The sequence below is a fragment of the Odontesthes bonariensis genome, chromosome 18, assembly GCF_027942865.1.
Source record: "Odontesthes bonariensis isolate fOdoBon6 chromosome 18, fOdoBon6.hap1, whole genome shotgun sequence".
In the NCBI taxonomy this organism is placed as follows: Eukaryota; Metazoa; Chordata; class Actinopteri; order Atheriniformes; family Atherinopsidae; genus Odontesthes; species Odontesthes bonariensis.
This window is the reverse complement of record NC_134523.1, coordinates 32524258-32538123: the sequence shown is the minus strand read 5'-3', so window position 1 is coordinate 32538123 and position 13866 is coordinate 32524258. Positions and strand designations below refer to the sequence as shown.

General features: G+C 42.5%; 2 protein-coding genes across 6 annotated transcripts in view; both read left to right on the top strand.

The window, feature by feature from the left end:
* sema4ab (sema domain, immunoglobulin domain (Ig), transmembrane domain (TM) and short cytoplasmic domain, (semaphorin) 4Ab) overlaps nucleotides 1–1176 on the top strand; it is a 47681-nt gene extending 46505 nt beyond the window's left edge. The window contains exon 14 of the mRNA XM_075449864.1: nucleotides 289–1176. Within this exon, the coding sequence (XP_075305979.1) occupies nucleotides 289–1109 (821 nt within the window). The 3' untranslated portion in view covers nucleotides 1110–1176. The remainder of the gene's footprint in view (nucleotides 1–288) is intronic.
* A 3155-nt stretch (nucleotides 1177–4331) lies between these two features.
* LOC142367583 (uncharacterized) overlaps nucleotides 4332–13866 on the top strand; it is a 56654-nt gene continuing 47119 nt past the window's right edge. For 4 of the 5 annotated variants that reach the window (XM_075449591.1, XM_075449590.1, XM_075449588.1 and 1 more), the window contains exons 1-2: nucleotides 4332–4475; nucleotides 10848–10944. In XM_075449591.1, coding sequence (XP_075305706.1) covers nucleotides 10849–10944 — 96 coding nt within the window. In that variant the 5' untranslated portion in view covers nucleotides 4332–4475; nucleotide 10848. The remainder of the gene's footprint in view (nucleotides 4476–10847; nucleotides 10945–13866) is intronic. The other variant, XM_075449589.1, reaches the window with a different exon arrangement.

The window sequence follows — 13866 nt, the reverse complement described above, 5'->3', positions numbered from 1 at the left end:
TTTTAAGTAGCAAATAAAAACGTAAGCTAAAATGATCAATTCATTGGATAAAAATAAACAGTTAAATTCCAAAGGTGCTCCTTTGTCAAATACAGATACTTGTGAGTTTAATTAGCTTGCATCAGCCTTTTGTGTTACTACTGTGCTTGAGACATTGTCATGAACACATTTATACATTTCTAAACAAATTTCTGTTTGCAGGTTTCATAACAATAGATCATGCTATTTAAAAGGATAGGAAGGCCTTGTTCTATTGGAAAGATTTGTCAGCTGTATTGTGTGTATCAGCCTCATGTCCTGCAGGTGAGCTGGTTTCCGTATCCCTGAATGAAGTGGTGCGGCTGCAATGTCCTGCAGCATCCCAGCTATCCCAGCAGCTGTGGGAGCGTCCTAATAGCCGGCTGTCTTTCGACCTGTACTTGCACCTGGAAGATGGGAGCCTTAGTTTTGTGGCTACGCCTGCCACACTTGGCCACTACCTGTGCCTGTCCACAGAGAATGGTTATCGGCAGACTATGGCCATCTACCATGTCAAACAGAAGAGCAGTCCCATGACTCAAACTCCTACCAGCAACACTCAGTCTAAACGACCCATACCCACCACACAGGCTACAGCCAGACCTGGAACGCACACCTTACTAGGACCTTGGCCAAAAATAACAGATTTCAGACAAAGAGAGACTAAACCTCCACTATCAACCAGGGACACTCAAGTCACCACAAGACTGATTGACAAAGGCTTAATTTTGTGGACCAAGGAATCTGGACAGAGAGGATCAGAATTCCATGATGGGGAGCCCCTACTATCCCCCTGCTACTTGAAGGAACTAGTGGTGGTTTCAGTTCTGCTAGTGCTCTGCCTTAGTATGCTAATCACAATGATTCTGTATGTCATCAGACCGCACTGCCATCGTAGAACAGCTCCTGGGGAAGAAAACGTATCCAGAGACTCTGGCAGAACGAGCCCTGTGAAGCAGGAGGCTTCAAAAGGCAATGAGATGTCTAGCAAACTCAATGGTCAAGTGATGCATAATGAACATGTCAGTGGGTTGATATGTAATGGCAAACTCACAGGCTTAGAAGAGCATTTGCCAAACACCCCCATCTGAGCAGTGGGGACTACTGCTGAGGGAAGGCAATTCCAGGTATCAAAGTTGTAATAATGACTGTCGGTCAGCTCAGTGGGCGGTTCTTTTGCAATGGCAAAGTACAAAGGGTACTCTGTTATTCTAAGTGTTAAGAATTCTGTGTATAAACATAAAAGACAACCTTCCTGTGGTGCATAAGTGAAGCACATGAAATTAAAATGTTTTTATACTCTGAATGTTCTGCAGTGTTTCCACTTTACTAGGGTATAAGCGTACAACCAGCTGTTATCCTATTATTATTATAGTCTGATATAACGCCATTGGCCACCATAGTAGTGTCTTTGTAAGTGATAGAATTTAAAATCTAGAAAGGCTCATGTTCCTTAAATATTGCATTTTTACATCCGGATCTATAAATGACTCCCATCAAATGTTTGAATGCTGCTGATGTGCTCTGCCAATCAAATTCTTAGGGAACATAATTGACGTTCTAATTCAGTGACAAAGTTCTCATTTTCCATTAAGTATGATGCAGAGAACATAGGTAAGTGTTGGGTCAGGCCAGTTTCTTATTTGTTTGAGATTTGATTACACACACAATATGAATGTGCCTTGGCTACATTTTACAAGATGTTATGGTGGAGTTGTTTGTCCATTCTGACTGATTTCTTTGTATCATACATTTGGCCATTTGGCCTCCTCAGTAATCATTCACAACCATAATATGACACTGTTCTGTCCCACAGTACATTTACTTGATCCTCAATAAACAGATCTCAGCTGTCACACACTGTAATGTTTCCTTACTGGAGGTTTCTTTACGAGCCTATCTGCTATTAAAAGAGCTGGTGCCACAATTCAAAGCTGATTTAAATACAAAATGCAAAAGAGTCTTCAATATGCGGAATATGTGAAAAATGACTGAAAATGTATGCTTTTTTAAAAATTAAATTAAATTGTGAGTGTTCACACTAAAAACCAAATGACAAAACAATAGCAATAATAATGATTTTAAAAAATTGCCTGGGATTGCTAAATCTATCAATACAAAGTTCTGCTGTAGTTGACCACCACAGTGTCCAGTTGGTTGACCTCTGAATCTGGAATTCCCACTGGATGTCATTCACCTCCACATTTAGAGTTCGCTCCAACTGTGACTTTGGGACTTCCACCTACCCTTAACACAGACATTCCTGTATTCTATTGCAGATACTAGGTTATGGCGTCCCATGTATCACGTACCTGCCTGCGTCTTATGGTGCTTTTCCACCAGCTCGCTTCGGCTCGGCGCGCTATTGCGTGTTTCCACTAGCTCGCCGTACCTGCAGCCGGGTAGATTTTCCGTATCACCTCAGCCCCGGTTCCAAGCGGGCCGAAGCGTTACTAAAACGTGACGTCAGCCAACTGCCTTCCACTGATTGGCCGATGAGTGTCGTCACTTTTCAATCCTGTTTTGTCTGGCGGCCAGGAGTCTGCTCTGGCTCTCTTCTCTTGCCTTCTGTGCGACAAAAAGCCACAGGGTGAGCAGCAACACGAGCGCCTCCATGTCCTCCATATCACGCCATAGAAGTGATACTCGGTTGTAATGGAAACACAACCAAACCGAGCCGAGCCGAGCCGTATCGAGCCGTGCCGAGCAAGTGGAAATGCGCCATTACAGTGAGATAGACAGTCTTAGGAGCCTTTCTGCACAGCTTGCACTTGGGGTCCTGTCCGGTGTGTTGCTCTGCTGCTCAGCAGCTGTCCTTGCGCTGCCATGATTAGCGCTTTCTTATAAAACGTCTCTGTGGAAAATAAATGAACATTGACAAAAATAATTGTGTGTTTTGTTACTCTGAAGTTGACACTGTGGATCATCTGTTCTTTGCTTGTAATTTTATAAAACTTGTTGTCAATCTTTTCAATAAACATTGAATATTGAAAAACAAATATCACTCAACCACTGTAGAATATAAGAAGTCCGAGCTCAGCTACTGCTGTGACCAACCTCCTGTCTGACTTGACTGCAGTCTCTTTAGATCTATTTTGTGCTGGCAGATCTTGTCCACCATTAGAAATCAGCCACAGGCAGCTGGAGGGGCTTTTTTCTCTTCCGGGTCAGTCTGAGTGGGTTTCAAAGGGTAGGTTGCACATATATTGTTGAACAACTTGCAGTAAAAATTATTGTTATTCACAACATGTTGATCTGAAATTGTTTAAACAATTTATAATAGCATTGATGAAAAATAAAAAGATATTTATAACTTATTTTAACTGTTAGATTTAACATGCAATTTTGTTATAAAGAAGTTGGGAAAAGAGAAAAAAAAAGCCAATTTTAAGGTAAGCTCAAGAGCTATTTTCTGTGCTAAGTAACCACTCTAAACTACCCGTTCTGACAACTTTATTCAAATGTTGTGGCAGGACAATGATAATCTATTGTAGTGGGTATCACCTTCAACAACATTTTCATTCTGATCGGAGACATATAAGCTTTCAAATTCCTTTTTTAAGGTTGATTTATTCTGCATGCTAAGAATGATGAATTCCATGTTCATGTGATCAGAGATCCTTAAATTCCAAAGTTAAGTTTGAAAAGTTTTAATGGAATAGGCTATGACATTCACAGTGTGGGCAGTTTACAAGACTCTTAAGATTGAATTATAGTAATATCATCGTTCATTTAATAAAGTATTTATACTTAATAAAGTACACTGCCACTTGAACCTACCCTCTAAGTGAACTGTTTCTGATAGAACTGAACATTTTTGCACTGAAGACAATTCTATGTCTCATTGCAGATTTCTGTTGCCTGCTTTGACGGGTTATTAGTGCTGAAGCAGGACGTATCAATCAATCAATCTTTATTTATATAGCGCATTTCATACCACAGGCAACTCAGTGTGCTTTACATAAAGACATACAGAAATACAGAAATAAAAACATAAAAAATACAACACAGAAATACAGGTAAATAAAAACATCAATCAGGTCATTTTAGCTAATAGTAAAATTGGTATAGCTATAACAGGTAATTTGAGTGAACTAACTAAAGCTAACAAACGTGGATAAACTTTCCTCTAAGAGGAAGCATTTAAAAATATAGCTAATAACAGAACGGTTGGTATAATAAATGATAACAGATCTTTAAAAGACCATTTGAATATGAATGAATAAGTTTTCCTCGTAGGCAGCATATGTGCAGGAATGAGAGCTGGGCTGGATGCAGGGTGCTGTCCTGTGGCAGCTGCTCATGTATGACACAGCAGAAAGTGTCGGTGCGCTGCGGTAAAATCCAGCTCCTGAACACACCCTGCCGCATCCTGCAGAACAGCATCACTGGCACTGAGCAGTGCACCTCCGCGGGATACAAACGGGATAAAAAAGACGCCGAGCACCACAGCTGAGGTAAGATCAGCAGAACATTATGATCTATTTTGTCCTGCAGCAGAAACTAGAATAGACGAGTTGGGACAGGAGGGATTCCCATTGTGAGCATCTCTGACGAAGCGAGGCGCCGAGTTCACTTACAAAAACTGTGTGGATACATGGCTGCACACGTAGTAAGGTAGAGATTTTTTTTTTAATGTAGGCTAAAAACATGTTTATATCTATGTGCAGAAGCGGCGCATAAGTGCGTGCGGCTGGTGAAAGTGTCCCGCTGTCCCACACCAGCACCTCAGCATCTGATCAGACATCATGTTTGCATTCTATATTAAAACATTAAGAAAGCTCTTAACGCGATGGCATTCAGCCATTCAGGAATGAGTCACATTGACATTAAAGGCAGTTCAAGGTCTCCATCTTCACCCAGCGCATTGTGTCCTCTCGCCTGTTTTCCATCATCAGCACCAGTCCGCCAAGGTCTGCCGCTATGGAGAGCCCTCGTGACAAATGCACGCGACTGTTGACTTGTATTCACTTATTGTTTGCATGATGTTTCGGTGTAAAGGACATGTTGTTTGTGCATCATGTACAAATACATTTTTCTCTGTTAAAGCGGAATATTCACCAGGGAAGTGCACACATTTCATGGGGCTTCTGCTCTAACCTTAGAAAACGACAATTCTTTTTAATTCAATTCAGTTTTATTTATTTTGCGCCAAACAACAAATGCCATCTCAACATACAGTCTAATTAAAGCAAATTATAATCATATTAATTATAATCCCATCATAATCCAGAAAAAAAAGTTAAATAAATTTCAAATTGGGACAATTTCTACACTGCCTTTTCAAAACAAACAAAAGTTGCCTATAGCTAAGGAAAGCAACAAAACGCATTGAAACTTGTAACTGGTATATTTCTGCTTTGTGTTGGTTATGAAGTTGCCATGACACAACCCAATGTTCTAGAGAACAAATCTTAATTTATTCTGACATCAAGACTAACAGAGAAAAGCCACCATGTAACCTACAGCTGCTCCAGTTCCTCTCCTACATGAGGATTATACAAAGGGGCATGTGAAAGGAATTATACGGAGCCCCTAAAGGGACATGGAGGGATTTTTTTTTTTTTTTGCGAGATATCGCAAAAAGTATTGCGAGATCTCGCAAAAGTTTTTTCCCCACGTCAGTGAACCGGAAGTAAAACAGACACAGCGATGGAGGAGCCTACCCATCATCCGTGGGAGAAGTTTATTGATTTCTATTTTAGTATTGGCCTAACATATAAAGACATCAAATCCGTTCTTGCACGTAGACATGGCTTTGACATAAGTGAGAGACATCTGAAATCGCTGTGTCTGTTTTACTTCCGGTTCACTGACGTGGGAAAAAAACTTTTGCGAGATCCCGCAAAAAAAAAATCCCTCCGTATCCCTTTAGGGGCTCCGTAAATTTAAAGTGGAGAGGAAACGGGAAGAAAGCTCCAGGACCAGACTCAGGAAGGGCAGCCATCTGTCTCGACCTGTGTTTACGTAAATAAGTTGATGCTGATGGGATTCAGGGAGCATTCAATCGTTGGCACATGTTAAGCTCAAGTGAACACCTGGGAACAACTTTTTCTGTTGTTCAGGACCATCGCTGTCGCTAATATGTTCCTTTAAGAGATGGATATCCTGGGAGTAGTTTTTGCCCCTCTCATGCTGTTGGTTGAAGGTGCTGTAAGCTCTGATAGTTCAGGCCATACAGGAGTCCAGTCCAAGTTGGGATAAGGGTAACGCCGAAAGCCACCCACGCAAATCCGTGACACATGCATGCTTGAAGATCTCTGTCCAGGCACTGCGAGGCCAGCCAGGTAGCCAAATTCTTCTGTTCACTAATGTTAGTTTCTGAGTTCAGCTTCCATCTTGATTCTGAAGGTCTCTAATGACTGAAGATCAGCTCTTCTGGAGGGACACAGAGTCATTCCCAAGCCAGCCGGGAGATATAAGCCGCATTCGGACTGTAGGAACCTTCTGCAGTTCCTAAAACCTTTTAATCCGCGGGGCCGTTTTTTCCCGCATTCGGACATACAGGAACTCGGGACCATCGCCCTCAGTTCCTGGAACCATTTTAGCTCCTTCTCCTCAGCTGGGTCTGTTCTGGGTTTCTATAGCAACACATCTGACGGAGGTGTTTGGTGGCTGGTAGCTCCGCCCCTTGGTGGTCGGTAGCTCCGCCCCTCGTCATGTTGTCAGGCTGAAATGTTTCCTCATACGACACGGACACAACCTTGGCGTGTTTAATAAGTTAAACCTCCACGTGGTCTCCTTTGTCTGCGGCGCTCTGCTCTCCTTCCTTCATGAAACCAAGAAGTATGGCCTGCGCTGCATCCTGCGTCTCCTGACTCTCTCTGTGAGCTCTTCCAGCCTCCATGTTAGACGCCTGATGTAATCGTCCATGATTAATATCACCATCATGCAGACCATGAACACGGTGGCCTCCCCACTCTCCATGTTAGCTTCTTGGTGGTGTTTTTTTCTTCTCTCCTTACTTTTACCGGGTTCTGTTTTGTTCTGTTTTGTTGTTGAATGTGGCGCTAAAGTAACATGTCGCTGTCGCAGACGCCTGCGTCCCATCAGTCCCGACCTGGACCCGACTCATGTGGGAATGCAGACTGAAACAGTTTTCCGGGGGAAGGGCAGTTATCAGAACGGAATTCGAGTAGGACCGTTCTTAGAACGGCTCTGTCCGAAAGCGGCTAAAGTCTCTCCAGCAGGTCCTGGGTGGGCTCAGAGGCTGTCTCTTGGTGGGACATGTTCAAAACACCTATTCAGAGTAGCATTGGGAGGGCATCCTGACTAGATACCTGAACCACCTCAACTGGCTCCTTTCAAGTTGCCTTTCCGACTCAGATCTCCCTTTACCTTGACAGACCGATACAACATCCACATCACTACAGACGCTGTCCCAATCTGCCTGACAATCTCCCGTTCCTTTCTATCCCCCCTTATGATAATGCTATCAAGGTACTTAAACTCCTGTACTTGAAGCAACGGCTCACCTACAATCTGCAGTGAGCAATCCACCCTTTTCCAACTGAGGACCATATCCCGAGACTCGGAGGTGCTAATTCTGGTTGTCCAAGGTCCGAATACAAATAGCCTATAAGAAGAAGCCTGGCATGCCATGTTCCCAGAGCACCTCATACAGGTCACAACAAGGAGCATGGGAGGCAATCCTCATTCACTTTCCAATATCCCTGCGAGGGCAGTGTTTAACGACTACGACAAAAACTGCATTGCTCCTCCCATATCTTAGGTTGGACTATTTTCCGGACTCTTCTCTCCCTCACCTCAGCATAGACTTACCCAGGGAGGCTGGACCTTAAGGAACTCATCGTGGATACAGGATTAATATCTCAACAAAAAAATGCCAAGATAAAAATGAACAATCAAAGCAAGTACATTTTAAAGTTTTTGCCTTTAAATCACATAAGATTCTTTTGAAAGCATTTTACTGTGATCAGATTATTCAGCTTTAAATCATTTTGAAGTTGATTCCCTGCAAAGGGAATAGCAGAAAAACCTGCCTTTAACCTGCCTTTGTTCCCAAATCAGTATGGGATCTGGGAACCGACAGCAGAAATAAACCCAGCTCCAGCCATTTTGGTGGCCTATGTGAGATTATGGTTTGGCACCAATTCAATTAAAATCAGTTTATTTATGTAGCGCCAAATCATGGCAAATGTCATCTCCAGGCACTTCAATAATACAGTCCAATTCATTGTAATCATAATCCAATCAAATCCAATAAATCAAATTCAAAATTAGTCCAATTCATACATACAAAGCCAATTCAAAACCAATTTCCTTGTTAAGGAAACCAACAGATTGCACTGAAACTTGTCTTCAGTCCAATCTCCCGTCCTGAGCGTGCCTGAGGCGACTGTGGAGAGAAACGACTCCCTTTGAACAGGAAGAAACCTCTGGCAGAACCAGAACCAGGAAGGGTGGTCATCCGCCTCGACCAGCTGGGGTTTGAGAGGACAGAAAAGAGGGGACAACAAACACTGTAACACCATTCATAAGAATACCTGTTGGAACAGGGAAACACGAGTTAATGACCACAATAATAACAAATGTACATAATGTCTTTGTCACAATTCATGTATTTTTTGTGTGTTATTGTGGTTAGTCTGTTTAGTCTCCCATTAGTTTAGCCTTGCCATTTCCTCACCTGTCCTCAGTTCCCTCCTGCCAGTCGTCAGCTCCACTCCCTTCACCTGTGTTAATTATCCTCAGCTGTACCTTCTCACTAATCACTCTCCCCATGTATTTAGTCTCCCGATCGGAAATCGGGGCCGATCACGTGGTTTCTGACTTGATCGAAATCGGACATTACATCCGTTACATAAGGGATCGGATATGTAGTCTATATGTATATTTATTCTCATTATTTTTTTTTAATCAGAACTACAATATTTCAAAACAAATGGGAAAAAAATAACAGCTTAGTATTTGCTGTTCTGTGGTGGTACAGAGTCAGACCGTCCCAACTATAGACATAATATACGTAGACGCCTCATAGACTGATGCTGCCTGTTGGAGCTGACGTATCAGCGCGGCCGCCATCTTGGATGGGTCTCCACTGCCCCCACATTACATTTATTTCGACTGAGGAAGGTGTATATCCCCAACTACAATAATCATAACTCCCCCAATTTTTATGTCTATGGTCTCAGCTCCACACAGAAACATGCAGCATGACGTCACTTTGCTGCCGTAAAGCGAAGCAGAACACGGCAGCAGCTTGAAGCTGGGGGCCGAATGTCTGCGGTGTGGAGGTATTTTAAAGTGGATGACAAAAACGTTGCGATTGCAAACTGTGAGATATGCAAACTTGGGTTTTCAAGAGGTGGCGAGGACATGGCTAACATCCTTGATGAGAACAGGAACAGGCTCACACCTGACAATGCAGAGATGTTGGTTTTCATCAAGAAAAACGTACATTTCCTTCTGTGAAGCCAGAGGAGGAGAGGAAGAATTAGGAGTGTTGTTAAAGCACATTACTGCCTTACTTTATAACACTGTGGCACTTTTATTTTCTTATTTATTTACATGCCTGCCAGGTATTTCAAGTTGAGCTGCTGCTCGTTTTTATATCAGACATTGTTGCACTAAACTACGATGTGAAGAATTTGTTTATTATTTGATTACTTTTTTCATTAGAGTTACCTCACAGAAGTGCTCTGTTTATAAGTGTTAAATGATAGAATAAGGTGAATAAAATAAAAAAAATCAGGGACATCCTGGATCTGTTCTTCATTTTTTTAATGTACTGTAGAAGTCGGGAATTGGTATCGGCAGATACTAAAAAATCAAATGATTCGGACTCGGGGGCAAAAAAAACCTGATCGGGACATCCCTAGTGGCAACCACTACCCATAATGTAATGTGCCAAAACATTGTTGCCAAATCTTGAAATTGCTACCTTGTTTGTTTAATGAAATCTGAAGCACACCACCAGTGTCCTTCAACTGTATCAATACACTGTCTTCCAGCATCTATGTTTAGTTTATTTCAAAACAAATCAGCTGGCTGGAATGCCATAAATTATACTGGAACAAAACAATCACAAGAATTATTTTGCAATATACCAACTTTTTTTTATTGCTTCTGTTTATTAATTTTCTTCAATGGTAGATTAAAGTTTTAGTCCTGTGTCTTTTTACACGAAAAGAGAAAAGAGTTGAGAAACAATGACTTTTCCGCATAAAAGTCTTAACGTCTTGTTAGAGCTGAGATGCTCTGTGATACCTATTGTGGGCTGCTCAATCTAGAACACAGTCCCCTAGTATTTCAACGATTGTGTGCATCCTTAAGGGAAAACTAAGATTCTTAATGTGTTTCCCCACAAAAAATATTCGGAAATGTAGTACTCAGGACACCGTGCAACCTAGATTTAATGTCTCCAACGGGATTTATTTCTTAACCCCAACTAACTGGTTTATGGTTTAGTGAGAGAATTTGAAAGGTTCAAGGCTCATAGCTGAAATTCTGTAAATGTCAAATTTTCTTACATTTTAAGGTATAGTTTGTTTCTTTATGTTAAACTGTATGAAAGTTCGAAGATGACCAGTCTCTGAGGTAGGCTGTCACTAACGTGTATTAATACATACAATACCAGTTGAAGTTTTAGATATAGCAGCTTTGTTTTTTTATTTTTTATGGATCAGTGTGTTGAAAGTTTCAACGACTGTTTTACGCATATTTGTGCCCAAATAATATCTGTTACGGTATACTAATTTCTCCTGAAATCATTTAATTGAACTTAGTCACTCTTTGTCTTCTTTTTGGCTAATCATTGTCATCATACTGTCATCTGTTGACACCTACTATTTCTCAATCATCTTTAGGATGGCTGATATTGACAAAGAGCCAATGCCTGCAACAGGGACCCTCTCTGCAGGCCAATTGCAGTCCCACCTCAAGATGGAGCCCAAGACTCTTGGGGTGAGCATGAAGCATTCATAGTTTACAAATCAAACTTCATACAGTATACCCTGTCTGTCTGTGATTCATTCACATTGTGCATTCATACTGTACATTAGCTGATGTATAAGACACAACACATTGCACATTTGTAAATGTGTAACGCTGGCTTTCCACCAAGAGTGTTGCATGAGCAGAGCATGATATAAGTTTCAAAGGGGGGGCTTTGATTAAATTCACTACTTGTACAACCTCCTGTTGTACCTGATTAAGCTTGTCATCCATCCTTTTCACAACAAGCACCTAGCGGTGGAACATGCAGTGTGTAACCATTACATTCGGGGCTTACTGCTTGACAAGAGCAGTCTAACTTGATGACTTCCTTGACTTGATGTAATTGTCCAAAAAATGTCTTTCTCAGTCGTTTTCCTTTGAAGTACTTTACAAAATATTATTTGCAAACCTTTCTGGAAGCATAAACCTGATGTACACAAGCAATTGGGCAGTATTTGATAAGTCTGGTTTCCCATCCAGCTGAAGTGCAAAGTATTTGCTGGCTGTCACCTGCTCTAAAAGTTGATCTGATACATCCTGGGCCATTTCACCAAACCGTCGGCTTACTAAGTTGTCAGAGAATGAGACAGCATCAATTTTCTTGGTTGCATCATCGCTAAGCTCTGACAATGTCCTTAGTAGCTTATGATCAGACACTAGAAATGATGCCTCCTGGGACTGTTCGGGGACAGTAGCTTGCCGTGTGAATGTAGCAGATTGCCTGGCCAAATGCTCTTCTTTAAGTTTGAAGAAGTCAAACTTGTTTTTCGGCCTCTGCCGGATGTTTTTGTGTCAAGTGACACTGAAATTTAGAGGGTTTTTAAACACTCATTTGAGAGAGTCTCGAGGCAGAGGATACATTTCGGGCAGTCATTGCCATTGTTCTGTGTGGCAGTAAAGCCATACTTAATGTATGCTGCCTCATACTTGCGAGTTTTAGTTGGCCAGGAGTTCTGCATTTTTTTGGGCTGTTGGTCTGTTCGTTGGGTCTCTAATCTCAGAAACCTGTCCATATTCATAACACTAGTTAGCTACATGCAAGTTTGGGGAGCAGAGCGGTGGCTTGATTGTAGGCGCAAATGCCAAGTTAATACAGTTTATGACGTCAGGAATCATGTTTTGGCTGGTAGGCAATTAGAACAATGAGCTTAACAAATAAGCCGAGCAGGAGGTTGGAGGAACCGGCATGACAAGGAACCCTAAAGGAGCCGGGGAGGCAGAACCGGTGAGGCCGCGTCTGGCGAGCAAGATGGAGATGGGGGGCCTCGGCCAAGAGGCTGATCGGCAGGAGGACAGACAGAACAGGCGGGACCAGTGCAGTGGAGGCCTCCCCTCCTCCTACTGGATGTTTTGAGACATCCAGCAATGGTAGAACAGGGATCCCTCTGAAGGTCGACCTGGTAGAGGGCTGGATACCAGGCAGAGCAGGAACCCAGAAAAGGCAGGGGCTGAGACCAATGAGGGTGAGACTCCTAGGACCCCTTCAGAGACGGGAGCAGGACTTGGCTGAGTTGAACCCACCAGAGCTCCCTCGGAGACTGGGATCTGAGATGAGCCCACCTGGGCTCCTTTGGAGGCAGAAGCAGGAACTGGCTGAGACAAGGACCCCTAGGCTCCCTCGGAGACAGAAACCAGATCAGGCTGAGGTGAGCCTCCTGGGCTCCCTCAGACAGGAACCGGATCAGACAGAGAGAGAAACGGGCAGAGGCAAGCCCTCCAGGGCCTCCTCTGGAGCAGGAACAAGCTGAGTAGCATCCTCCACTGGGACTTCCTCAGAGACAGGAACTTGAGGGAAATCCCTCTCAGGGACCTCCTTCGGCGAAAGGAGCTTGAGACTTGACATAGACTTTTAATCTCCTATGCACCGATATTCAGTTGGAGAATAGCCCATATCCAGTCATTTTTAAAATTGCTTCAGCTACGTTGCAATTTCCCATCCCATTTCCCATATGTTGTAAGCTAGTCTGTGGTCCCATCTTTACAATACAATGAATTTTGAAAAGGGGCCTAAAGGATCTCATAGTTAAGTTACTCAAAAATGTGATTCATTGCTAGAAAGAAATTTTATTATTAATACATTTTTATGTTGTGTTTTTATAATATTATTACATTCTGCCTTTTTTTTTTTTTTTTTTTACATAAATTCTTGACCAAAATAATACACACATTTAATTTTATTATTTTTTCATGTAGAGTTTACTGAACATTTTTTGTTACTTTTGATTTCGGCTTTCGATACTGTGGACCACAACATTTTAGTGCCTCGGTTGCAGCACCTAGTGAGCATCTCTGGTATCGCCCTGGACTGGTTCAAGTCCTACCTGGCAGACAGAACCATGTGTGTAAGCCTTGGTGGTTGGTGAGTCCCGCTCTGCTCCGCTGTCATATGGGGTTCCACAGGGTTCAATTTTAGGGCCCCTGCTTTTTTCTCTGTACTTGCTGCCCCTGGGTTCCATCCTGAGAAAGCATGGTATCTCTTTCCATTGCTATGCTGATGACAGCCAAATCTATGTACCTCTAAGGAAGAAGGATGCTTTCTCTCTTAAACCACTTCTGTTATGTCTTGAAGACATTAAAGCCTGGATGTCCTTGAACGTTTTAAAATTCAATGAAAAGAAAACAGAAGTGATGGTATTTGGTCCCAGTGGCTCTTGCAAATCCCCTCCTGTTGACTTGGGCGCCTTGGTGCAATACAGGAAGCCCACAGTCACAATGTTGGGTTTTAAAATGGACAGTGATTTTAAATTAGACCGGCAAATTTGTGCAGTAGTGAAGTCCAGCTTTTTTTATCTCAGGCAGCTGGCAAAGGTAAAGCCCTTCCTCGCACACACGCACTTTGAAACAGTAATCCACGCCTTCATCACATCTCGGCTGAATTACTGCAATGCT